The sequence below is a fragment of the Podarcis erhardii genome (assembly GCF_964252035.2).
Source record: "Podarcis erhardii genome assembly, chromosome: 5".
NCBI classification, from domain to species: Eukaryota; Metazoa; Chordata; class Lepidosauria; order Squamata; family Lacertidae; genus Podarcis; species Podarcis erhardii.
The window spans coordinates 12,396,180-12,423,845 of record NC_138509.1 but is presented as its reverse complement, the minus strand read 5'-3'; the positions used below and the strand labels follow the sequence as shown (position 1 = coordinate 12,423,845).

At 42.4% G+C, this 27,666-nt stretch overlaps 1 protein-coding gene across 1 annotated transcript in view; it reads right to left on the bottom strand.

Annotated features, from left to right (window-relative positions):
- The window catches only part of COG3 (component of oligomeric golgi complex 3), a 49,740-nt gene extending 23,148 nt beyond the window's left edge, over positions 1-26,592 (bottom strand). The window contains exons 1-14 of the mRNA XM_081864278.1: positions 26,414-26,592; positions 18,183-18,329; positions 17,496-17,557; positions 15,783-15,948; positions 15,058-15,132; positions 13,016-13,108; positions 11,713-11,838; positions 10,332-10,412; positions 9,505-9,548; positions 8,281-8,407; positions 7,688-7,779; positions 6,184-6,323; positions 3,107-3,267; positions 839-944 (exon numbers count right to left, since the gene is read on the bottom strand). Of these exons, the coding sequence (XP_081720404.1) occupies positions 839-944; positions 3,107-3,267; positions 6,184-6,323; positions 7,688-7,779; positions 8,281-8,407; positions 9,505-9,548; positions 10,332-10,412; positions 11,713-11,838; positions 13,016-13,108; positions 15,058-15,132; positions 15,783-15,948; positions 17,496-17,557; positions 18,183-18,329; positions 26,414-26,560 (1,567 nt within the window). The 5' untranslated portion in view covers positions 26,561-26,592. The remainder of the gene's footprint in view (positions 1-838; positions 945-3,106; positions 3,268-6,183; positions 6,324-7,687; positions 7,780-8,280; positions 8,408-9,504; positions 9,549-10,331; positions 10,413-11,712; positions 11,839-13,015; positions 13,109-15,057; positions 15,133-15,782; positions 15,949-17,495; positions 17,558-18,182; positions 18,330-26,413) is intronic.
- Positions 26,593-27,666: the final 1,074 nt, after the last annotated feature.

The following is a 27,666-nucleotide window of genomic DNA, read 5'->3' as shown; positions in this document are numbered from 1 at the left end:
TTAGGCATTGTCGGCCAGAGTGTGCAAAAGAAGGATCGAACTTTTTTTATGTATGCTACAACAGCAGCAAGGATACTCATTGCCAAATGCTGGAAAACTCAAGATTTGCCCACACTGGAAGAATGGTAGATGCAACTGATGGATTATATGGAACTGGCGGAGATGACTGGCAGAATCCGAGACCTGGGAGAAGAATTGGTGGAGGAGGATTGGAAGAAATTCAAGGACTATCTACAAAAATATTGTAAATTGTATGAATGTTAAAGAAAGATGTAAGATTAGTAATAGTTCGGCTCCTACAAATTAGTTATAAGGAATACAAATCTAAATGTAATTGAAAGAAAAGACAAATTTTGGATAAATAGTATGTTATAATTAAGTCTCCAAAAGAGTGATTTAAATTCTAAAATTTGAGATTTAATATTGGAAAATTATATCATATGAATTGAAATAGGTTAATAATTTGCTAGCAAAATTTATGAGTTTAGAATGCAGGAACAAGAGATGTGAGGAAGTCCAAAGATGAGAATAAAATGTGGATATTGGAAAATACTATGTTATTATGTATGTTTTTTATTGTTTAAACAAAAACTAAATAAATATCATTATAAAAAAAATTAAAAAATTCAGAATATAACAGCCACAAGTAATTACAACTACAGGTTCAAGAATGATATTTAAAATACCCAAAACCTAGTCCTTGTTAAAATATAAAATACTTCATTTTCTGTTTGCTTCTCTCTAGAGAGCTCTCCAAATACTGAAAAGCCATAAGCAAATACAGCTGTCATTATTAGCATGTTATTACAAGTACAAATTACTTCAAATAACCACACACCATTTTTTACCACACTGCAGTTCTCCGAATCTTCCAGCTTCAAATCTGAAAATGAAGGATCTGCAGGCAATTTTCTCTCTTCATCTTTTAGACTTTGGGCAATTTGCTAGCAGGAAAAGCAAAACAAACATTTCCCATAAGTTCCGCAAGGGTCTGGGTGTCTAAGAAGCCACATCATTGCAGTTGGGTTTGCTTGCCAAATTAACAACCCTCCGGCAAATGAGAAAGTTCACCTTGAAATATTTTCATCATCATCATCATCATCATCATCATCATTTCATCATTTTTAATTTGTATACCACCTTTCTATCTTACAATACTCAAGACGGTTTACAAGCTGAAGAAACAAAAAATGTTCATCTTATAACAATCTAATGCAATACAAAAATGTGATAATAAAACATAACTTTAAAAACAGGCAAACTCCATAAAAAAGTAACATTCAACAATCATTAGAATAGTATACAATAATAACCAACAATATAAAAGTTAAACAGAAATCCACGCAACCATTACAATAATATCTAAACTATAATCAATAAAACAACGGCAAGCCACAGTACATAAAACAATACACCTTGAGAAGCAGAGGGTAGAACAAGGCAGGTGGAAGGAGGCCTTGCCTGATGGAGTCTCTCCCCTCACCTTTCATGTTTTCCCCCACCTTTCATGTTTTTTATTTAGATGTATGTCAGAAACGATGATCGGTTTACCGGTTAATTATTCCACCAGTGTGCTACATAGTGGTCCAGTCAATGGGTGTCCATCCGATTTAGCTAGGCTATTTAGAAGAAACACCTGTTTGGGAGGTAGCCTCCCTCCCTTCCTCTCCAGAGCCAGTCACCAAGAGCAACACCTGCCTAGCCCTAACTATCAATATTCATTTTTTTGACTTATATGCCACCCTTCAACCTGATGACTCTCAAAAGTTGCTGAAACACAGTCCCAACTTTCCGTACCATTAGCAAAATTCAACAATCTCCAAAGTGCACCAGGTTTAGAAAGTCTGCCCCCAATGAATCATAAGGGTTGGAAGGGACCCTGAGCGTCATCTAGTTTAACCCCCTGCAATGTTGGAATCTCAGCTAAAGCATCCATGACAGATGGCCATCCAACATCTGCTTCAAAACCTCCAAAGGAGGAGAGCCCACAAGCTCCCAAAGGAGACTGTTCCACTGTCAAACAGCTCTTACTGTCAGAAAGTTCTTCCTGATGTTGATGGAAAACAAGAATAATCGCCAAGCCTAAGCTGGGTGGATACTGGCAAACGAGTAAAAGGAGAGTTCCAGGGTCAATTGTATTTATCTGTCACCATCTAGTCGTCCAAGGGACGCGGGTGGCACTGTGAGTTAAACCACAGAGCCTAGGACTTGCCGATCAGAAGGTCAGTGGTTCTAATCCCCGCAACAGGGTGAGCTCCCGTTGCTCGGTCCCTGCTCCTGCCAACCTAGCAGTTTGAAAGCACGTCAAAGTGCAAGTAGATAAATACTTCCCTCTGGCGGGAAGGTAAACAGCATTTCCGTGCGCTGCTCTGTTTCTCCAGAGGCAGTTTAGTCATGCTGGCCACATGACCCGGAAGCTATACGCCGGCTCCCTCGGCCAGTAAAGCGAGATGAGCGCCGCAACCCCAGAGTCAGTCACAACTGGACCTAATGGTCAGGGGTCCCTTTACCTTTATCTAGTTCTCCAGACACTGGGGCTTTACAGAGCACTCCTCCAATTGCACAGTGAGGGAACCTGTATTGTTTGGATTTAGAATAACTATATGCTTTGAACCACCCTTCTACTGAAGGCTGCTTCAATGAACACCTTTACATTTCATTCCTAATGCTTGGTGAAGCTATTGAAGAAAAACCAGGAAGGCCTTGTGCATCTCCTAGACATATTCTCTTCATCTGGTTGTCCAGAATGTAGGAGCTCCCCTAAAGGCCTGTCTTTGGATTTCACCAGGTGGTATAAACATAAAGACATCAAAGAGCTCTGCTGTATCAGGCAGGTCAAAGGCCCACCTAGACCAGCATCCTATTCTTACAGTGGTCAACCAGATAGCTATGTGATGCCCCAAAGGTGGGCAAAAGCACTCTCTGCACTTGCAACTCCAGCAATGGGTCTGGAGAGCCATAAAGTGGAGGCAGTACATAGCCATTGTAGCTAGCAGCCACTGATGGATGAATTCGACACAGCTGGGGCACAGTTTGGGAACTCCTAGCTTAGTTGAATGCAAGGGGTTTTGCCTGTTCAGAATCAGACAAATGCATGGACCCTTACCGCCATCATTTCCAGCTTAGCCGGATAGGCAAGATCACCCGGGGCCGGTTTGTAGCCTATAATGTCAGTCTGAATGTAGATATGCGTTCTGTAGACCAGACGTTCTTGAACATCCTCCAACATCTGCCTAACTCCAGCAGCAAATGCAGCCAGCTGTTCCCCTGTTAGAAAAAGGCACAAAATTAAAAGCATTAATTTCTCCTCATTGAACTTCACTGTTTATGGCTAAAGCCTTAACAATTAGTGTTGGTCAAATCATCGCAAGAGGTGCTGAATTTTTGGGAGGTTGGATAGTTACAATGGAATGGACTTGGTGGTGGGGTGCACATTTTTATTCTTATTTATTTATGATTATTACTTTGCAAAAATATATATATTATGAATGAATTAAAAATTATTGTAGTTGTTGTTAAAATTTCTATACCACTCTTCATCCAAGGATCACAGGGCAGTTTACAATATAAAAACACAAAAATGCATAACATAGTAAAAGAGCAATTAACAATAATTCCCCCCACCGACACTGCATAATTATAGTTGTGAACCGATGCACAGATGTTATAATACTGTAACACGTATTATAATAATTTCTATCCAGATTAAAATCATGGTGGGTTTCCAGCTTTACAATTCACACTTTAATGTAAATACAGTTTGATTTTGGCTGCTGCAAATCCAACCCCATCTACGCAACTGCTGAAATACACTTTAAGCGAGAAACAAAATAAAAATCGGTTGTCTTTCTTGGACACCAGTGATTAGGCTGCGGAATCCTGATTTCCAAAATCAGGATTCACTGGACAAAAACGTATGGTGTTATAGTCAATGGCATACTAAAACTAAGAACAAGCTCAAAGAATCGCTGTAATGTTTCTAAGCAATCCAACAACAACAACAACAACAACAACAACAACAACAACAACAACAACTCTGAGTGGCCCCCAACAGAGGACTAAAAACAGAATAAAACATCAAACATTTAAAACTTCCCTAAACAGGGCTTTCTTCAGATTTCGTCTAAAAATCAGATAGCTGTTTATTTCCTGGACATCTGGTGGAAGGGCATTCCACAGGGCGAGGGCCACTACCGAGAAGGCCCTCTGCCTGGTTCCCTGTAACTTCGCTTCTCACATGGAGGGAACCACCAGAAGGCCCTCAGAGCTGGACCTCAGTGTCCGGGCTGAATGATGGGGGTGGAGACGCTCCTTCAGGTATACTGGGCCGAGGCCATTTAGGGCTTTAAAGGTCAGTACCAACACTTTGAATTGTGCTCGGAAACGTACCAAAAGCATGAAAGATTGGTAAGTATTCACCGATACTCATAAATATATAAATTATTTGGGTATAATTCACAATGCCCCACAGAGGAACTTACGATCTTCAAATAAAAACATCTTGAAGGTCCCAAGCCACAGAGAGGTTAGGCTGGCCTCAACTAGAGCCAGGGCTTTTTCGGCTGCGGCTCCAACCTGGTGGAACGCTCTCTCACAAGAGACAAGGGCCCTGCAGGACTTGACATCTTTCCGCAGGGCCTGCAAGACAGAGCTGTTCCACCTGGCCTTTGGTCAGGGCGCAGCCTGACTCCCTCCTCTGGCAATCTTTACAAAACTTTAGTTTATGGTTGCCATCAATTTTGATTTTAATTCATTTTAATCCATTTTTATAATGTTTTATAATGTTGTACTGTTTTAGTGTTGTTAGCCGCCCTGAGCCCGGCTTCGGCTGGGGAGGGCGGGATATAAATAAAATTTATTATTATTATTATTATTATTATTAATTTAAAAACATTACTTTTAATTTTTGCAGAGGTGGAATATGACCTCCTCAAGCCCTTTAGCTTTTTTTAAAATAAATAAATAAGAAAGAAAAAAAGAAAGAAAACTAAGTACAGTGGTACTTAGTGTTACAAACACCTCGGGTTACAAATACTTCAGGTTACAGACTCTGCTAACCCGGAAGTAGTACCTCGGGTTAAGAACTTTACTTCAGGATGAGAACAGAAATCGCATGCCAGCGGCGCAGCGGCAACAGGAGGTCCCATTAGCTAAAGTGGTACCTCAGGTTAAGAACAATTTCAAGGTGGACCTCCGGAATGAATTAAGTTCATAACCAGAAGTACCATTGTACCTAGTCATAAATCAAATAGTTCTGGGGAAAGGGTGTCTGTGTGATAAAATGCGTTCACCTGAAATATAGGTCCATTATCTACTTGACATCAGAAGGCAGTTTTGCTAGGAATACTGTGCACCTTGTAAACTTCAGCACATCTGAACACTTGCAGATGGCAAGCAAACAAACTGGAACTCAATGCACATAATAAACGAGGGAGAAATGAATCACATCAGCTTAAGCTACTGAAAGTCCCTGCCCTCCATATTCGTTTTGCCATGTGGAAATTTCCTTTGGAGCAGATCCCCTGTATGCCTCCACCCCATCCAAACAAAAGTAGTTGCCTAACTTCTCCTTCAATTCCACTGCTAATATCAGCTCACATTTCGACTGTGCATGAACGTACTGGTTTCCAAGAGCTCACTTTACAGTGGTGCCCCGCAAGATGAACACCTCGCAAGACGGAAAACCCGCTAGACGAAAAGGTTTTCCGTTTTGGAGGCGCTTCGCAAAACGAATTTCCCTATGGGCTTGCTTCGCAAGACGAAATGTCTTGCGAGTTCCTGCGGGTTTTTTCCCTCCCCCCCCCTTTTCCTAAGCCGCTAAGCCGCTTATCAGCTGATCCGCTAAAAGCCGCTAAACCGCTAATAGTGCTAATCCGCTAAGCTGTCAATGGGCTTGCTTCGCAAGACGAAAAAACCGCTAGACGAAGAGCCTCACAGAACGGATTAATTTCGTCTTGCGAGGCACCACTGTACTTGATTTTGGGCACTGCATAATTTAATGGAACTTGGACACTGTAAAATCGGATTACAACGTTGGACGTTTCAATTTAAGAGATGTGTGTTGAAAAGGCACCGGTGGTAAATCCTATATATTCTAAAGTACATGCCATTCCAGTCTGTTAAAAAGATACGTTCTAACTTTTGATCAAGCGTTTGGTTTCGAAATCTTAATTTTACAGTTACCGTTGTTTTGCACGTGATCTTCAAGCATTTCATTTTTGAGAATCCCACAGAGCTCAGACAAAGTTTCTAAGTGAATTACATGGATGATCAGTGGCCGCAAGACATCATATAATGACAGGCATAACTTCTCCAAAAGTTCACTGTAAGACAGAAAAACAAATCCAGTATGGACTATAAAAGATTGTGTAAACTGACACATGCATCTCTTATGACAGTAGAAAACGACATGCTAAACCAACATCACTTACACTCTGGGCCATGCCATGACTATCACTAATATCAGGAGAACTTGATCTTTTGCTTCACATCAAATGCTGTCAACCAGCACTCCCAATTGAATAAAAAGCCATATAAGCAGCTAAAACATTTTCATTTATTGATTCATTACATTAGCTTAAGTATTGTTAAAAACTCTGGCATCAGCCTACTTGACTAATAGATTAAAATTTATATGACTGACTGATCAAGTCTGCATTTAATGTTTTGTTTCAGATGATGCAAGCAACATCATACGAGGCAGGAAACTTGTAAAAGGCGTTCCATGCTATGAGACTGAAGAGTTTTCGACACTGATCCCAATACAGTGGTGCCCCGCAAGACGAATGCCTCGCAAGACGAAAACTCGCTAGACAAAAGAGTTTTCCGTTTTTTGAGTCGTTCCGCAAGACGAATTTCCCTATGGGCTTGCTTCGCAAGACGAAACGTCTTGCGAGTTCTTGCGAGTTTGTTTCCTTTTTCTTAAAGCCACTAAGCCGCTAATAGCTGCTAAGCCGTTAAGCCGCTAATAGCCGTGCTTCGCAAGACGAAAAAACCGCTAGACGAAGAGACTCGCAGAACGGATTAATTTCGTCTTGCGAGGCACCACTGTATTTCAAAAAGCAACAGAGAAGGAACACTCTTCTTTTTACAATAGAAGACACTCAGCCAGCTGAGCTATGTTAGGAGCAAAAGAACAGAAGCCCACACAAAAGTACATTCAGCAAAAACAATCCTGATGGCTAGTCAAATCCCCACACTTTGGACCGGATCCACACTTAGGCACAGAAATCAATAGGACTTGAATTGCGACTAAGCTAAGTCCCATTGATTTCATTGGATCTACTGACTACTGTAAGCACAACTAAGTTCAGATTCAACCCTTTATGACAGGCATAGGCAAACTCCGGCCCTCCAGATGTTCTGGAACTACAACTCCCATCATCCTTAGCTAGCAGGATGAGTGGTCAGGGATGGTGGGAATTGTAGTCCAAAAGCAGCCAGAGACCCAAGTTTGGGAAACCCTGGCTTGGAACATTCCTCAGACCCTTAGAACCCTCTGCAGACTGTGGTGTGCATTTACAGGAGCCCACATGTTGGGGGACATGGGAGCGGGACCTGCAGTTGCCCCCCACCCCCGCCCCAAGGTTATGCTTGCATGCTGAAGCAAATGCACCAACAAGAGTTCGAGACATCCTTATGTCAACAGTGTCGTGCAACAAAAAGCGATGTCACGTGTGATACCCACTCCAGTTTGGGTGTTGGTTTTGTGAAGAACTCATCAAACAGCTGGTGTTCATCCTGGCACACATGGACCATAAAAGCACAGCCACTTCGTACCTGAAATGAGAGTAAACAGAAGGGCAGCCCGTGTGTATTTAGAAAGAAAGATGCAAATGATGAAAGTATTTAAGTTTAGTAAATGCTGTTGATATCTGTGATGGTCCAAAACACACTTCAGGCAACTCCCCGTTTAGACTGTGCATCAGCGGGACGTGTGTAAGCCCACCCTGCTCCCCTGCAGTGCCAAAAACGGCCTGTAATTTAAAAAGCAATTATACAATCTCTTGCAGCACCTTTGGGCAATTTTGATTTCATTAGCTTAGGAACGCTGGGAGACAGGGACAATTTTATTTTTTTAAATCAGGGTGTTCTGAGATACAGAAACGGCTGCAAGGCAGACTGATCTCCAGGAAGAAAGTGAGAAGCCAGTCGTTTGAACTGAAAGCTGGCTGGGGTGCAAATGCATTATTAAATATTTAGCAAACATTGCTGATTTTCTAATGAATTCGAAAGGAATCCAAGGTTCAAGAAAATGCAAGTTCACACAAAGCCTCTTACCAGAGCACAATGATCTCTGCTGTTTCGGTTAGTTAATTCTGTCACAGTGCTAGTAATACTAGGCCCTAATAACAGCTCCCTCTGATCAAGGTAGCATTGATGGATTTCATTTAGCAGTTGCCGGTACCTAGACAAAGAGGAGAGTTAGGAAGCATCCGCCTTCACAGGAAGGTTTAATCTTAGAGCTATTAACTTATTGCTGCTTTAAATAGTAAAAACTTATGCATTCTTATGGCTGATGTGACAAATTTGTGTCTGGGAGGAACCCGTCTAGACTGAGAGCGTGGTTTTCTTTAACACTATAAGACGAACTTCCCACATCTCTCTAGGGCATTTCCCCAAACTTGGGTCTCCTGCTGTTTTTTTGGACTACAACTCCCATCATCCCTGACAACTGGTCCTGCTAGCTAGGGATGATGGGAATTGTAGTCCAACAACAGCAGGAGACCCAAGTTTGGGAAACCCTGCTCTAGGGCCACGTGCCACAAGGGACAGCAGGGGTCTTATTCCTTTTACATAAAGGTAAAGGGACCTCTGACCACTAGGTCCAGTCTTGACCGACTCTGGGGTTGCGGCACTCATCCTGCTTTACTGGCCGAGGGAGCCGGCGTACAGCTTCCGGGTCATGTGGCCAGCATGACTAAGCCACTTCTGGCGAACCAGAGCAGCACACGGAAACGCCATTTACCTTCCCGCTGGAGTGGTACCTATTTATCTACTTGCACTTTGACGTGCTTTTGAACTGCTAGGTTGGCAGGAGCAGGGACCAAGCAATGGGAGCTCACCCCATCGCGGGGATTCGAACTGCTGACCTTCTGATCCCTTCTGATCGGCAAGTCCTAGGCTCTGTGGTTTAACCCACAGCGCCACCCTCGTCCCTTATTCCTTTCATAGTTGCATTTTTTAAAAATACATTTTGGTAGATAAAGCTTGTCATGCAGGTGTGAGATAAGTGACACATACTGAAATTTCCTCTTCAATTATTAAATATACAGAAGATCGATCTACCTTTGCCCTTGGCCACCTTCTCTCTTTCTGTCCCCCAAAAAGAAAAACCTACTGTAAGTAGAAAAGGAATTGGTGATTCTACTGTTACAACACACCTTATGCTGGCCCCTGATATATCAGAGGAAGACTAAATCGACTTAATATTTCTGTATCAGACTCAATATTTCCAAGCACAAAACACAATCCTTGCCATTGACTTAGTTTCTGCATACTCACTCTGGCATCTTCTCAGACCGCTGCTCGATTTGCTCAATAAGTGTCTAAGGAAACAAGAAGAAAAAAAATTGAGAGAATTCTGATGCTTCCCTTACACAGGGATATTAGAAACATTCAAGTACAGTGGTACCTCTAGTTACGAACTTAATTCGTTCTGCAGGTCCGTTCTTAACCTGAAACTGTTCTTAACTAGAGGCATGCTTTCGCTAATGGGGCCTCTTGCTGCTGCTGTGCCACCAGCGCAGATTTCTGTTCTCATCCTGGGGCAAAGTTCTCAAGTCGAGGTAACTCTTCCAGGTTCATGGAGTTTGTAACCTGAAGCATTTGTAACCTGAGGTGTTTGTAACTCGAGGTACCACTGTAGTCAGTCTGCTGGCCGTTTTCCTTTTTCTAAAGAACTTGCAGCACACAGTGAATATGAGAGTAATTTATACTTCTAGGCTTCTTCCAAACCATAGGCACACACAATAGTATCCTCAAGAACTGGATCAGGGATTTGAAGACTACAAGCAATGTCGTAGTGAACATATGTGTAAGATGTTACACTGTTACACTATAAGACTTAGAGTTTCCCAAACTTGGGTCTCCAGCTGTTTTTGGACTACAATTCCCATCATCTTTGAGCACTGGTCTTGCTAGCTAGCGATGATGGGAGTTGTAGTCCAAAAACAGCTGGAGGCTCAAGTTTGGGAAACCCTGCATTATAAGCGTTTGCGCATGATTCAATAGTGTACTGTACAACATAGAAATTCCACAAAGGTGACCAACCCTTCATTATGAGCATATCTTTGAGTACCCCTTCCATCTAACATAGTTTGGGAACTTACTCTGACTTTGGGTGCAGCAGCTCTGAACTTCACATAAAATAACGTGAAGGCATTGTCTGAATTTGGTACAGCTGAAGGGTCCTGAAAGAAAAGAGAGAGAAAGAAATGTCATTCGCAATATGAGCTTACTAAACAATAAACTATTACACAGTGACTGCAAAAACTCCATGCACTGTAAAGGTAAAGGTAAAGGTAAAGGTAAAGGTAAAGGGACCCCTGACCATTAGGTCCAGTCATGACCGACTCTGGGGTTGCAGCGCTCATCTCGCTTTATTGGCCGAGGGAGCCGGCGTACAGCTTCCGGGTCATGTGGCCAGCATGACTAAGCTGCTTCTGGCAAACCAGGGCAGCGCACGGAAATGCCGTTTACCTTCCCGTCGGAGCAGTACCTATTTATCTACTTGCACTTCGTGCTTTTGAATTGCTAGGTTGGCAGGAGCAGGGACCGAGCAACGGGAGCTCACCCCGTCGCGGGGATTTGAACCGCCAACCTTCTGATCGGCAAGTCCTGGGCTCTGTGGTTTAACCCACAGCGCCACCCGCGTCCTTCCATACACTGTACTGCCATGCATATAACTAGATGCCACTGGGAAAGGAGGACACAGAAGTAGTAAACTGTGTGCCCAAGGAAAATATAAGTGGCATGCAGACCTCTTCAGAAAAACAGCCCTCTAGGCAGCCTGCCCAGCCAGGTTTAATTTGTGAAATTCGCATCCTTCTCGTTTGGGAAATTCACATCCATTCCAGGCAGCTGAGCAGTGAGTGACCTCAATGTGGAAGCCCAGTTAAAGTATTAGCATATTCCCCCTAGGCTGATCAGAGGCTGAGGTGCCGTCTCCATTGTACAATTCTCTCCTGGTCAAAGAAAATACATACAAATTCTCCCTTTTGCATATCTTCTACAGTCCTGCCACCTCTCTCCCTAAAATAGGTTTGTTGACATTCTAATGAGTCACCCCAAACTCTTACAGCCTGCAAGATTGCATCTTCACTGGATTCATGGAATCACAGAATCTTTAAAGAGTTGGAAGGGATCCCGAGAGTCACCCCCTGCAATGCAGGAATCTCAGCTAAAGCATCCATGACAGATGGCCATCCAACATCTGCTGAAGGAAGGGGACTCCACAACCTTTCATGTTCAATGGATTGTTGAGGAACAAACACATTGTTCAAGTTATTTGCACACCACAGAAGTCCATACATCATACAAGTGTGTGTTGGATAAGACAACTATTAAATCTGCCAAACACCCAACATGCTGTTTCAGAATGTAAAAGTGCAGTGAAGAATCACAATAAGAAAGGTAAATTATTTGGGAGATATTCCCAAGATATTTTAGTTCAAAAGAAACACCTACTCATTATTGGTTCTTCCAACTTACCCTTTTAATGAACTGGTTTGTGAGGTTTTGTAGTGTATTCACAGTGTATGTTTTCATGAGGTGCATAGCTCTTGAAAGACATTGTTTGGACTTTGCAAAATACACAGGATAATCCCTAAAGTTTGGCTGGAAAATAAGAAAAAAAATAACATTTTAAGCAAAAGCTAAGAAAAAGTGAATTGGAATGGACACAACACATCTTCATCTTTGAACTGAACAAGGTTATTTCTGTCTTGCACTAAATACACATGTTTTAAGATTCAGGAATAACACTATTTATCCCAGGAAAAAGCAAACACTCTTGTATCAGCAGACTTGGTGTCCCAAAAGAAAAGAGATGGACTGAAAGGGAATGATATGAAGCACACTGCCTTGAAATATGCAACAGAATGAGGATCAAACGCAGATCCTCTTAGGAAACTAACCATTAAGGCTGGCAGAGGTTTGTGTGAAGAAGTTAATAAGTCCACATTCTATACTGTAATGGTTCTAGGGGGTTGCTCATGCGTAAGTCGTCACCACCTGGCTGAGTTACCTGGTGAACCCTTTCTGTCTGGACAGCCACCCATCCGTGGCTGTCTCAATCGCTGGCAGAATCTGTGAGTGGGAGTTTCTTGAACTTCTTCCAGCAAAGAAGTTCTTTGACGCCAAGTCTCCGCCTACTCTCCCTGCGCGGAAGTCTTCTGTGCAGGTTGGGTGTGGGCAGCGGAGGACCCGTGCTCTCCCCGCTGGTCTCCGGCGAGGAGTCCTGGAGCCCCCTCACTGATTCCCTCCTCTGCCCCCCTTCTCCACTGGTGTTGCGCTGATTTCCTTCCCCAGCAGATGGGGGTTCCTGCTGGGACCCTCTCCGCCATCCCTCTGGAGCCCTCTCTCCTCCTCTGGCTCCGATGGCAGTTCCCTGACATATACCAAGGGAATTGTATTCAGAAGTTGTGTGATTGTGCTAGGGGGATGTAGAGGAGGGGAAAGAAGAGAAGAAATGTTTGTTAATTCCTCCTCCTTCTCCTTTCTATAGCCTATCTCATGAAAAGCTGCTCTGAATGTTGGGGAAACCTCTGTAACAGCATGGGAGACGGCATTGGGATCTACAGAGGAATTAGGAATTAGAATACCCGCTGGGGCAAAGTCACTTCCATCTACAGAATGAAGTGTAGGGATTTATTCCATAAGGATTGTCACGGAAAGCATGAGGTCCCTTTTCCAGTTCTGTCACTGGATTTCCTCAATTTAAAAACCCATGGGAAACAGACTTGTGCACCACGAAGTAATGTAAACAGGGACAAAAAAACTGAGCCCAACTTACATGCGATGAAATATATGCAATACAATCATCAAGTTTAGCCAGCATAGGGATGAAACCATCACTGTTTACTGACAATGTAGGGGAATTCAGTTTCTTGAAGAGAGAAAAATAACATGTGATAGAAGTATCAGTAAGAAAAACAACAAAAGAAATCTGCATTCAGTACTATTCATTACAAGTCTTCCAATAATTAAAAGAACAATCAAGGAAACTAACATTAAGGACAAGTATTTCATCCAGTCATGTCCGATGCCTCAAGTGATGAGCATCTGGGTGGCTGCATGTTCTCCACCCCTGATATATAGGGTTAGATTCAGAGTTAGAAAACAGAAATCAATGAGACTTAGGTTAGTCATGACTAATTTAAGTCCAATTGATTTCAGTGGGTCTACTATAAATACGACTAAGGCTCGTGTCACACTTTAAACCAAACCATGGTTTAGTGCAGACATAGGCAAACTCCAGCCCTCCAGATGTTTGTGACTACAATTCCCATCATCCCTGACCACTGGTCCTGTTAGCTAGGGATGATGGGAATTGTAGTCCCAAACATCTGGATGGCCGGAGTTTGCCTATGCCTGGTTTAGTGTAAGTGTATGAGTCCAGTCCAACTGCTGCTGCACTTCCATGAGCTAAGCCATGGTTTGGCTTTGCATTATTGTTCGAGCCAGAGCTTACTGTTTGTCTTTTCGTTAGTTACAGCTTGTAGTTTGTCTGCAGTGAGACAAATCATGAGCTCAGGTTGGGGTAAGGTTTTTCCCCCCAAGTGAAAAGAACACTCTATTGCTGTCAGCCCACTCTGCACATTCAAGCTAAGGTACGGGTTGGTGTAACATTATTCCAAGATGCAACCCATAATATTTTTCTTTTTAAACATCCTCAGAATAAGTTTCTTCTCATCAGCCCATGGAACATAAATGCATTTCAAAATTATTTTCCTCAAATATCACCCAGGATGCTCTATATTAATACTCTCAAACTGCAGCAACAAAAGTTCAATGAACATGGCAAACGGTGCCCAGAGTTGGGACCCTTACCTAGTTCCTTACTATTTATACTCATCAATATCTGCTTACTTACTGTAAATTGGTTTAAAATGTTTTAAGTAAGCATTTTCCTATGCGGAATTTCCCGAACTTTCAACATAATTGTCTTTTGGCATAGTCACAGCATCAAGAAACATGAATAATGGTGGACCATTCAATAAATTGCAGTAAATTTATAGCCCCATCACATACTGATCATTTATTGCATGTAACTGTATGCATATTTTATATTTGATTTCACCCTCATAACAAGAGAGAGTGACTGGTTTAGGGTCAGCCACTGAGCTTTAATCTGAGTGGCGATCCAAACCTTGGTTTCACTGGCCCCAGTTGACACTCAACTCACTGCTATTAACTTCGGTTGCTGCATTTCCTGAAGTAATATAATTATTTGTAATTGTATTATGATTAAACAACCTTCAGGCCCATTCTATAGGTTATCATTACAGTGGTACCTCAGGTTAAGTACTTAATTCGTTCCAGAGGTCCGTTCTTAACCTGAAACTGTTCTTAACCTGAAGCACCACTTTAGCTAATGGGGCCTCCCACTGCCGCTCTATTTCTGGGTTAGCGGAGTCTGTAACCTGAAGCGTATGTAACCTGAAGCGTATGTAACCTGAGGTACCACGGTATTAATGTTCTTATTGAAATTAGTCAGTTATTCTATAATGCCCTGGCCAAAGAATCTGCACTTGACAACAGTTGGGCCTAATAAACAACATTTCTCCAGTGCCCCATGGAAATTTCCTACTTCCTTGTTTTTGAAGACCAAACATAGACAGAGGCTTAAAACCACTTTAACAGAACAATCTTATGCATGCTCACGTAGAATAAAGTTCGGTTCAATTCCATGTACACTTACTACAGGATTTTAACATAAGAATGATAATTACTAATCAGAGCATGCGACTCTTTAAAGAGTCTCTAGAAAGACATGACTCTAAAGTGGAAAAAGTTTTTTGGTCTTTTTGTGTGTGTTTCAAAACAATTACTTACCGTATTAATATTTTCCAATTCATTAAAATATGACAGTTTCTGCTGGATATTTTCTGCCAGGTCCACAAGCTCTGACTGTTCAAGGAGAAATATAAATTATTTTTAGAGGCAGGTGAAAACATGGAGATGCACTGTATGTCAGGAGAGGACAACCTGTGAGCTGATTATACTAAAACAATTACATACGTTTTGTTACATTTTACTTGCATATAAAGGTATAAGGTGAACTTGGTGAATCAACTATTTCTATTAGAATACGCTTACATCTGAAGCCATTTGCTACAGTGGGCATTCATATATTTAGGTTAGAAAGCATAAATTGAGTTTAAAACCTGGAACTTTAGGTCAGACCTTTTTCTGGTCCAATTTAAGTCTGATATCACCCTATTAAAAAAGTTACGCTCTGCCAGGATATAATCCGTTCTAGAAAGGGTCCACTGCTCAGAAGAAAAGATAAAACCCTAGCTTGTCAGATGATCTTCTTGCCACACATCCCTTGTTTCCTTTACAACTGGTTATCATAGGAATTGTAAAGACTAAGAACTGTTCACTGTCTGCTTTTTTCCTCTTCCCTCCCCATCATTTTTCCTTTTATGTATCATGCCTTTTGGCTAACTGTGTTTAGCCTTTTGGGCTAAAGAGCAGGATAAAAAAGCTTGCAATAAATAAATAAACAATGCAGCTACAGGAAGCGGAAGTGTTTTTCTAACTAAGTATGAATTTACCTGCTCTTTCAATAGCTGTTCGCAGGCTTCATGCAGCGTTCCTGTCTTGGTGGAAACAAAGAGATATTGCTTCTGTAATGACTCCAAGTGCTCAAGGGCACTGTTGACATCACTCAAGATAGAATCGCATTGCTCCTCAAATCCAGACAAGTAAGCTCTTGTCTGCCTAGAGAAATCAGAACACAACAGTTACATACAGGCACACATTTATCCTTTGAACTGATAGAAAGATTCAGGATAATAGCACGGGCAACCTGTGTAGCTGAACCTATACTCTACAGACAAGCTTCCGAGTGATCAGGTTAACGAGTGGCTATCTAAGCTATCTAACCTTTTGCGCAGAAACCGGTCAACATCTGCTGGAAGCCAACACATAGCTTATTACAATCAAGGCCTGGCGGAACATACATTACAGAACAATACCAAACTCCTTTTCAACTTCTATACTTGAAGACCGTACTTCATGGTACATAGAACAATTCAGGACAAAATACGTAGTTTGGGTATTGCTCTGGAGAGCCTTGAAGTATTTGATGAAAACTACATACACCAAACAATTAAGCAGCGGCGTTTTATGACCACGAAAAACAGTGTTCGTCTCCTCACACTCCGAGACCCTGTTCTCCGGAGGCCCTAGGGATAGCTATTTCTTATGGATTTTGTGCCAATTACCTAAAAAACCTACTAATTCCTTCCCAACGAAGAGCTTTTATGCTTTCCCCTCTGCAGTGGCCACAGGTAAAGGTAAAGGGACCCCTGACCACTAGGTCCAGTCGTGGCCGACTCTGGGGTTGCAGCGCTCATCTCGCTTTAGTGGCTGAGGGAGCCAGCGTACAGCTTCCGGGTCATGTGGCCAACATGACTAAGCCGCTTCTGGCGAACTAGAGCAGCGCGCGGAAATGCCGTTTACCTTCCCGCCAGAGCGGTACCTATTTATCTACTTGCAGTTTGACGTGATTTCGAACTGCTAGGTTGGCAGGAGCAGGGACCGAGCAACGGGAGCCCACCCCATCACAGGGATTCGAACCGCTGACCTTCTGATCGGCAAGTCCTAGGCTCTGTGGTTTAACCAACAGCGCCACCCGCGTCCCATGACCACAGGTAGATACTCACAAATTTCTTATCAAGTCCGCCTGTGTGCCTGCAATCAGGGAGTACCAGATTCACTGGACCATATTCTTTTGGACTGTCCTTTGCACAGCAAACTCCACAAACAGATGCTGAGCAAGAAGTTAGACCTGCGACCCACGGCTCTGAGAAAGCCAAACGAGGTTCCTCCTAGCGGATAGGGACAAGGAAGTTACTGCCTCAGTGGCAGTAATTTCCATTTTACCCAGAAGGCTTCTTAATGAATCATCCCTCTAGGGAATAGACAGGGTGAAGCAGAACAACCGAGTGCATTGTGACCCTCGACAGCCTCACTCCTGTCCCTTTTAAATTTATCCCACTGATTTGAAATATCTTAACCTGTAATGCCAATAAAGGTATTGTATTGTATTGTATTGTATTGTATTGTATTGTATTGTATTGTATTGTATTGTATTGTATTGTATTGGTGTGGAACAGGAGGAGGATGAAAACGTAGGCATAGCACACACCAAAAGCACACAGGCAAGGCAGGACATTCTCATAGGATGTTTGGCAAGTTGCCACTGTTGAATGCTATGCCTTGATATTCACAATGCAACCAGTGGGGTGGGGAGGCATATATACCTGTATTTAGCCCCTTCATCTTGATCCATCTGCGTATGGAGTTGATCAAACCATGAGAAGAACTAGAGCAAAGAAGGGAAGAGATTACTTAGGATGCTCTGGGAGAATGGCATCAATGGCATTTGGGCTGATGAAATGGGCTTATTAGGAAATATAATCCAGTGTATTGCAACAGTAGCACTGGTGGTAGAGAGAGGAGTCACTGGGTGATTCCTGTCCATGCTTCCTTACAGGACGGCAGAATTCAGAAGGTCTATTCCTAAGGTTAAAAAGTCCCTCCCAATTCTATGATTCATTCCTTTGCAATTACACAGAGGGGATAATAAAATACTCTATTTAAAAAATAAAATAAAAGCAACTGTCGGACAAAAAAGGAGGTCCGCAGTGTTCCCATCACCAGCCACTCTCACCCAGCCCACTTCTCCTTTAGAAACTGACAACCTGTACAATGTCACCAAGTTAAGCATTATGGTCCAGCTTCTCTTCCTGGCCAAGTACAGGCACCTCTGAATAGGGAGAGGGACACAGACAGGCCTCAGAGAAGGAAGAATAAAGCAGACATGCACAAGCATCTAAAGACAAAAGCCCAGCCAGAATTTTTGCCTATGTATTAAATAACATCACATTTAACACCTTACATTTTGCATTTGGAATAAGAGAAGGCTTGATTTTTATGTTTTGTTTCACCTGCTGTGCTGTTTCGATTCTTTCATTTTCCATACGCAACATGGAAAACCCTTTCAAGAGGATGTCCTCTGTGGATTCTGGCACTGTTGCTGTCAATGTTACGGTTAATGATTGCTGACCAAGACTGCTAAAATCTTCAATAGGAAGCTAGACACATATAAAAAATAAAAATGAATGAGTTGAATGCCTTAAACTGTTGTTTTAAAACTAGTTTCTTCATTACTTACTTCCCCCCACTGAATGTTATAACACACAGTATCCTTCATTCAAAACCGGATCAGAATGCTATTATGTCAAAATTGCTCATTTAAACAGAAACAAATGCAACAGATAGCTTTTACACCCTTTTCTTTTCTTTTCTTTTCTTTTCTTTTCTTTTCTTTTCTTTTCTTTTCTTTTCTTTACAACTGGATGCATCTGGAGTTCTGTAGCTCTGTTGTGCTCCACTGGAAGTTCCACTGGAACTCCAAAGCTACAGTTTAACTTATTGATCTGTAAGCTAATATAATATACTCTGTACTGGTGTCCAAAATCATAAACAGCTGGTGGTAGAGAGAGGAGCCACTGGGTCATTCCTGGTGTGGGGGCCACCCCTGTCCATGCTTCCTAACTGGATGGCATGGCAACATGGGACGGTCAGAATTCCACTTGGAAGAGGACACGCCTGCCAACATTTCTGCAGGATGCGCTTAGTACAGATTTATGAATGAGCACCCCAACTGAATGAGCACCCCAACTGAGGGACGCGGGTGGCGCTGTGGTCTAAACCACAAAGCCTAGGCCCTAGGGCTTGCCAATCAGAAGGTCGGCGAATCCCCATGACGGAGTGAGTTCCCGTTGCTCAGTCTCTGCTCCTTGCCAACCTAACAGTTCGAAAGCATGTCAAAGTACAAGTAGATAAATAGGTACCACTCTGGCGGGAAGGTAAACAGCGTTTCCGTGTGCTGCTCTGGTTCGCCAGCAGTGGCTTAGTCATGCTGGCCACATGACCCAGAAGCCATACACTGGCTCCCTCGACCAGTAAAGCGAGATGAGCACCGCAACCCCAAACAATTCTAAATCCAGAGTTATGATTAAAGCATTGTTTGAAATGTGGGGCAATTTTTAATGGAGGTGTTCCATCACCTCTATGCACAGCCCGAATTGTAAGGTGATCAGGAGCGAGTCAGGTGAGGTTTTCACATACCCGAATCAGATTGTGCCATTAATGGGATGTTGAGTTACAACTCCCTAAAGTCCAGAGCTGTTCTACAGACTTGGGTGCTGCAAAATGCTGCATTTTGCCAGTTAAAATAAAGCGACTGCTGCTTTTTAAGAAAAAAAGCAAAACCTAGCTCAGGGACCTTTACCTGGGAACACATGGAATAAATGTATTTGGGATCAGGCTGCAAATCAATTAATATGGAAGATAGGCAGCCCTGACTGAAAGCTGTTGGAGCCCCTTACACTAACATGTCACAAAGACATACAAGCCATCACGAATATCGTCTCTGTTGCTGCACATCTAGTCACCAATCTCTGGCACTTTATTCTCACAGTTGTGAATAGCATGCAGCTTCAGATCAAGGACACTGACATGGCGACTTGCATAGCTCCACCATATGCCAAACAATTCCCATGGCTTTCTCAGCTGCTCTCCCCCAAAAAACCTCTCCTCTGCCCTTGATACACTGATGGCATCTTTGGCATCCTGAAGCCACAGACAAGAGGCAGTGGAGAAGCTCTACCAGGACTTTAACAACTGACACTCTCCACCACTGCTGGATTTACGTATAGTGGTACCTCGGGTTAAGAACTTAATTCGTTCTGGAGGTCCATTCTTTACCTGAAACCGTTCTTAACCTGAGGTACCACTTTAGCTAATGGGGCCTCCCACTGCTGCCGTGCGATTTCTGTTCTCATCCTGAAGCAAAGTTCTTAACCTGAGGTACTATTTCTGGGTTAGCGGAGTCTGTAACCTGAAGCGTCTGTATCCTGAAGCGTCTGTAACCCGAGAAACCACTGTATAAGCTAAGCAAGCTGTAGCTTAGGGCCCCTCTCTTGCCCCCCCCCCACAAAAAAGGGTAAAAAAACCTGGATGTACATATCCAAAATATAAGATAAAAAACAAATACAGTGGTACCTCGGGTCACATATGCTTCAGGTTACATATGCTTCAGGTTACAGACTCCGATAACCCAGAAATAGTGCTTCAGGTTAAGAACTTTGCTTCAGGATAAGAACAGAAATCGTGCTCTGGCGGCACAGCAGAGGCTCCATTAGCTAAAGTGGTGCTTCAGGTTAAGAACAGTTTCAGGTTAAGAACGGACCTCTGGAACGAATTAAGTACTTAACCCGAGGTACCACTGTAAAATAAAGCCTACATATCACAACAGTGGCAAATGGCCTTAGATACCCATTAGGTCCATAAATTACCATATAACATATATTCAACAGAAGAAACAGTGACAATTTGTTGTTGACAAAGGACAGCTGGACATATAAAGGGCCCCATTACCTTCAGTAGCTTAGGGCCTCATCAAACCTAAATCCAGCCCTGCTCTCCACCCCATTGATCTGAATCTAGCGCAGTCCACAAAGCAAGTATCCTCTCTGGACCCTACTAGGCAACTACATAATGAACATAGAAGTACCACTTAACGTTGGAAAACTAGGGGCTGCTATGCGCTTCCAACTTCCACCCAGAACACATCCCAAAAACCATTGTCTACAGCCAAACCTTGAGATACAACAGGCTCTGTTCTGATCTGTCAGACCGAGACTCCCTATTAAAGGATTTACACCACACATTTCTACCAAACACAGCCAATGAACTGACAAAGCAGATCAAAAAGGCCAGACTGATACACAGGAATAACCTGCTACAGGTCCAGAAAAGAAAGTGACAGATCATTACTTGCTGACTACCTGCATCTCCTAGTTAAAACCACTCCAACATATCATCAAGGACCTACATATCCAGGACAGTGAAATGCCCCTCTCAAAGGCCTTGGGTGGCAGGCCTGCTCTTGCTAACAGACAGCCTAGGCAGTTAACTAAAACCACTTATCACCAGCAACAACAGCAAACACCACATCTACTCTCATAGCACTATTAAAAAGTTAAAGGGACCCCTGACCATTAGGTCCAATTGTGGACGACTCTGGGGTTGCAGCGCTCATCTTGCTTTATTGGCCGAGGGAGCCAGCGTACAGCTTCCGGGTCATGTGGCCAGCATGACTAAGCCACTTCTGGCGAACCAGAGCAGCAGTTTACCTTCCAGCCGGAGCGGTACCTATTTATCTACTTGCACTTTGACGTGCTTTTGAACTGCTAGGTTGGCAGGAGATGGGGAAGAAATGGGAGCTCACCCCATCGCGGGGATTCGAACTGCCGACCTTCTGATCAGCAAGTCCTAGGCTCTGTGGTTTAGACCACAGCGCCACCCGCGTCCCGATAACACTATTATAGAACTAATAAAGTCAGCTACAACATCAGCGTTTCATGCACTTGCATGTCTCCCAATGCAACAAAAACGATCATCTGTCAGTAATGCTCTTTTGCATTACTAAGACAAACAGACTAGTCTCTGCACACAGAAGAATCAATGGGCACGAATTGAAAGCAGGAGATCTATCATGGCATTTTGGTCCAAATAGAGGCAAGGTTTGCTGTTCCACTACTCCTGCTAATTCACTAAGCAATGATGAGGATGTTTCTACATGGACCTCACTCCAGGTATCTGATGAAGTGGTCTAGTCCACAAAAGTGTATGACGTAATAAATTTTGTAAGACTTCTAGGTACCCAAGACTTTGGTTCTTTTTACCTTGCTAACACTGTAAATCACTTGGAGACATAAGTTTGTGCCTGGAAAAATGCTGGAACCCACTCTAGGCTCCTGGGAAACAGTGGACTATAAAGTAAACAAGCGACACAGCACAGCCATCCCCACAGCCTTCCTATCTGTAATATTTGCAACCATACCTTCCTCCAAGAAGCTCATGGTGGTGTATATGAATTTGAACCATTTTTATTCTCACAACAACTTTCTGAGGTAGGTTAGGTTGAGAGTGTATTACTTGCTCAGTGCACAAAACAATACATAAATTCCTTTTGCTTTTTAGAAAAAGTGGCACCTGGATTCTGAGCAGAAAAGCGGCAGAGGCGAGAGAAGAGGCTAACCTTTTCTCCACCGGCAGTTTTCCCTGCTCCACGTTGCCGGATGTATGCATCTGAGGGCAGGTCCTTTTTTTTTTTGGCAGAGTGCCCACACTTCACTATTTTTCTATATACTTCTAAACACAGATAAATAAATACCAGCCTTGCAGGGCTTACAAAGATGTTTTTTCTATCAAACTCCTCTGTTCAAAATTTCAAAAAATTTGAGAGGGGGAGTGAGAGAGAGAATGAATTTTAATTCTATTCATGTTTAATTGTTTTTAATTATTGAGTCCCCTCCTCCAATGCTTTTCGCTATTCTTTAGCTATTTCTTATTTTATTATTGAGTCCCTCTCAGGCTCATCACATATCACAGCCTGAGAGGGGAGGACCAATATGAGATGACTGGACCCTCTTCAAAGAACTCTCCCTAACTGGTGTTCGGCTTAGCATTTATTCTCAGGACACCAAAGAATAGCAATTGGCTGGGGAATTAATTAGCAAGTGAAGTCAGAGCAGCAAAAGACAAGCACCATCCCTATAAATGCATGGCAAATGTACTGGATACATAAATTGTTCAGACTGTGGCAGGAATCCAGCTGTAGCAGCTGTAGAAGGAGAAGAGAACAGGGGGTGAAGAAGGAGCTATGGGTGGAGGGCAGGGTGGATAAAAATCAATGATTTTTTAAAATTTAAATTGGATTTTTAAAATAAAATGCTTTAGGAGGAAAAATCTTTCTAAAGATAGTTTTCTATTTAAGTTTCATTATAGTCCAAAGGCTATTCATCAGGAAATGAGGATTTGTTTTAAGTTTTTCATGTGTGCTAAAACTCAGTCTACGTTTTTTGTTTTTGTTTAAATGCATCAGTTAACAAACATGGATACACATGCTATAATGTTACTGCTTTAGTTAAATAAATTGTTTAAATTGTTATTAAGGAAATAACACCCTTCCAATAAAGTACAGCAGAAAAGTTGTCCAAATATAAACAGTTAACTTATTAAACCTCACAATAATTTCATAATTATCTGTCTATGTATTTGTAATAGTACGATCAAATGAGTAATTTTTGAAATAACTGTAAAAACAACTCTGAAAATTTATTATTCCAAAAATGAAACCTACATCTGGTTATAAATATTAAGATCATACCAGCAAGAATGAGACTTTCTGTAAAAAATATACGTATGTGATTTAAATCAAGTCTTACTGACAAGTGATTTAAATTGTGATTTAAATCAAATCCACCCTGGTGGAGAGAGACCCTCCCATCCTCTGGACCCCCTGGGAAACTCAACAAACCTGCTGCACCTGGAAGTGTGGAGAGTGCAACTGAATGGGACACAGCTGTGAGCAGCCGGAGGAAGGACCAGCCACCTTGGGTCTGCCCATAAAAAGTAAGGCTAGAGTGAGAGGAACTTTTCTCATTGTAAGATTTCTGTGGGTGAGCTGGAGGGTGTGTCAGAAGGAAAGTGAAGTGATGTTGATTTATAGATATTAGTAACTTTGTATTAATGTAACACTACATGTACAGTGGACGCTCGGGTCGCAAACATGATCCGTGCAGGGTGCACGTTCGCGTCCTGCAGCTGCGCATCTGCGTCTGCACACCCGCCGAAACCTGGAAGTAACCCGTTCTGGTACTTGCAGGTTTCGGCAGTCCGTAACCCAAAAAAAACACAACCTGAAGGGTCTGTAACCCAAGGTATGACTGTAATGTAATGTTGTTGCTTCAGTTTTCCGTTTACCGCTTGGAGACATTTGTAATACATTAAGTAGTATAAAAATTAAATATTCGTGGGATTGAGTGTAGGTATGTTTGAACACTTTTAAGGACTGTATTAAATGGATGTATGTTTGTATATTTGTAATATATGTGTATTAAAAATTCTTTTTAATAAATAATAAAAATTTTAAAATTAAGTAATCCATCAATCACCCAACACTCATGGTGAAATGTGGCACAACCTTTCAGTGTAACCAAATGAAACCTTATTACACAGCATGACAGAAATCTGTGGTTTTATCAAGACAAGTTGTTTGCAGCTTGCTGTGGTTAACGACCATTTTCACAAAATGCATACCTGAATTGGAGAGGGTTGAACTCGATGACCCTTCCCACTCTATAATTCTATGATTCTGATTCTATGAAAATGCACCTTCTGTACCATGAAAATATACTATTATTATTATTACCACTATTAAAATGAACTCTCCCTAATTTAGGTGCCAGGCAAAAACATTCCTCTTCAACTAGGCTTCTGGCTGGTTCACATCTTATGTTCTTTAAAATGTGTTTGTAGGAGAAACACCAGATTTAGGGAGGGGAGGGCAGTTCCCCCGCATAGAGTGCAAGATTGAGAAGATCTATAACTGATAAGATCCATTTTGGGGTTGCTGATTCAAATATTACCCAAGGCTACCCTTCATCTTCCGATGAAGGACAGCATAGCAATTTAATAAATATTATTAGTAATAATGATGTTAGCAGACAGAGCTGCCCCCCCCCAACTTTCACCACCTTGTGGCAGCATGTGTGTAGGGTTGCTGCCTTTGGTTGGGCAAAATACAGGAAGGTAAAAGGTAATTTGTCCCTTCGGGCAAAATACAGGCCAGGTGTGTTGAGGGGGAGGGGGAAATGGGGGGGCTTAAAAATTACCTTTTACCTTCCTGTATTTTAACATATAGAATAAAGAGAACAAGAAGAACATAGGTTTTAAGAAGATTGGAAAATGTTTACTGAATATATGGAGGTAAATTGTTTACACTTTAAAACGCTGGTAGCCTTAAGATAAATTCAACAGGGTAAATAAGTTTTGATGGATGTAAACAATGGAATACTGAATGGTTTAGCTTATGTAGAATATGCAGGGATTTATGATATGCAAACTGAACCACGGAGAGAGAAGGAAAGTAATTGGTTTAAGGTTGTTTAGATGACTATTCTAAAAATAAAAATTACACACACACACACACACACACATATATATATATATGAATAGTCATCTAAACAACCTTAAACCAATTACTTTCCCCCTTTTCTCTCAGTGTTCAAGTTGCATATCATAAATCCCTGCAGAGAGAGAGAGTAGTTTCTGCACTGGGCAAAACAATTTATGTAGAAGGTAAGATAGATAGCTTATGTAAAATATGCAGGGATTTATGATATGCAAACTGAACCACGGAGAGAGAAGGGAGATTTTATATATATATATATATATATGCTTTCGTAGATTTTCACGGGTACAGGAATGCAGGTTTTGGTGTCCTCGGGTGTCTTCCCGTGTAAAAGTTGGGGTGTCTAGGCGACGTTTCGACGAGGTCTCACTCGTCATCTTCAGGCTGGTGCTTTCGGCTTCTTGTTACTGGAACAGAGCAGGATCTCAGTGTTTGAGTTCCTATAAATACTGTAGAGGGGGTGTGGTGTATAGCCTCCAATGTTCTGGGCAGAGAAACGTCGCCTAGACACCCCAACTTTTACACGGGAAGACACCCGAGGACACCAAAACCTGCATATATATATATATATATATATATATATATATACACACACACACACACACACACACACACATACAGAGTGTATATATATAATATACATATGCATATATATGTATGTATGTATGTATGTATATATATATATATATATATATATGTATACACACACATTCACACACAGTTTGTGTGTGTGTGTGTGTGTGTGTCTGTGTGTCTGTGTATACACGCACACATACACAGACTAGATGTAGATATAGATATATTGCTTTGCCCGGGACAGAAACGACTTCAAAGCAATCCGTTGCAATGGTCAAACCGAAGCTTATCTTGAGTTTAAACTTTGCAGCAAGCATGTTGGAAGGAAAAATCCTCCCTCTGCCTGCTGAATTTCTGCCTGCCAGGAGGAGGAGGAGGAGGATAAACGTGGAAAACCAGAAAAAGAGGAAGGGGAAAGAGGGGGAAAGAGAGAGAGCGAGAGCGCGCACCACTTTCTGCCCCTCTTCCTCGGAGCTTTTCCCTCCGCGGAGGTTCGTGGCCCCACGGAAGCGCCGCCTCTCCCGCTTCCCGGCCCGCCCGGGACCCTCCGCTCACCTCAGCCGGGGCGGGCAGGCAAGGCAGCGCTTCCCGCAGCTCCAGCACCGCCTCCTGCTGCCGCTCGGTCAGGGGCGCCAGGGGCCTCAGGGGCCTCTCCCACAGGCTCAGCCGCTCCCGGGCTTCGCTGGGCAGCTCGGCCGCCATCCCGCCCCCGCCGCTGGGCTTTTCCTTCTCCCCGGAACTCTAACGCTGCCCGGAATCGTTTCCGAGGGGGTGAGGGACGCAGGGCAGCGGAGGACGCGTCACTTCCGCCTCCGGCAGGAAGCGGCTGGCAAAGCCTGGGTCCTCTAGACTCAAGAGAAAAGGTAGACTGAACTCGCCAGCCGACTTCCGGGGTCCGTAGAAAGAAACGCGCAGAACGCGTGACGCTTCAGTTACCCAGCTTGCAAAATGTTTAAATGGGTTTAAATTTAAGCGGGTTTCTGGGGTTTAAATGGGTTTAAGCGGGTTTCTGGTGTTAACAGGACGTTGCTTCTCTCCCCCAGAGCAAAAGTGGGGAATTGCCCATTTTATTTTGATTATTTCGCGCTTTTATGTTGTGTTTTTATCTTGAGAGCTGCAGGTATAGGGTGATGTAATAATAATAATAATAATAATTTTAAAAAACCAAAATGTTAAGGTGCCTCTGACTGGGTACCAGTGTTGGAGCTGAACCTGTTTCCCAAGCCTGAGTTGTGACTGAAAGGTCTTGCTGGCAATGAGAGAAAGAAAAATCAAACTCGGCATCTGCTGTCCTCTGCTGTTTCTTCAACAAGCTCTGCCTTAAGAGTGCAGATACACTGGGTTTTTTAAATATAAATTATATAAATTATTTATTTATATGTATGTGTGCATGTATGTATGTACTTATGCTTTCCAGGTTTATACATTTCACTAATTTTACAATCATTTTAACATTTCAAAACTTGACTTCCTTCCCCATCTTTCTGCGGTTCCTTAAATGTGTTTTTAATATCTTCTGCATATCCAAATTAACTTAATTTGCTCATTTATTCACCTACTTTAAATATATACTCTTATAAAACTGCAGGGTATTACAATCATCCTGCCAATGTTCTTATCTGTTTACAATTTACCTGTAAATATTCAATAAAACATTTCCATTCTTTTATAAAAAGTTAGTTCTCTTGATTTCTTATTCTTCTAGTAATAAGTTCAGATGCAATGTTAAAGCTCAAGGTTTAGCATTGTGTGAATAAACCTGGGCGAACCGTGATCACGAGTAAGAAACTGGAAACATTCACTTCTAG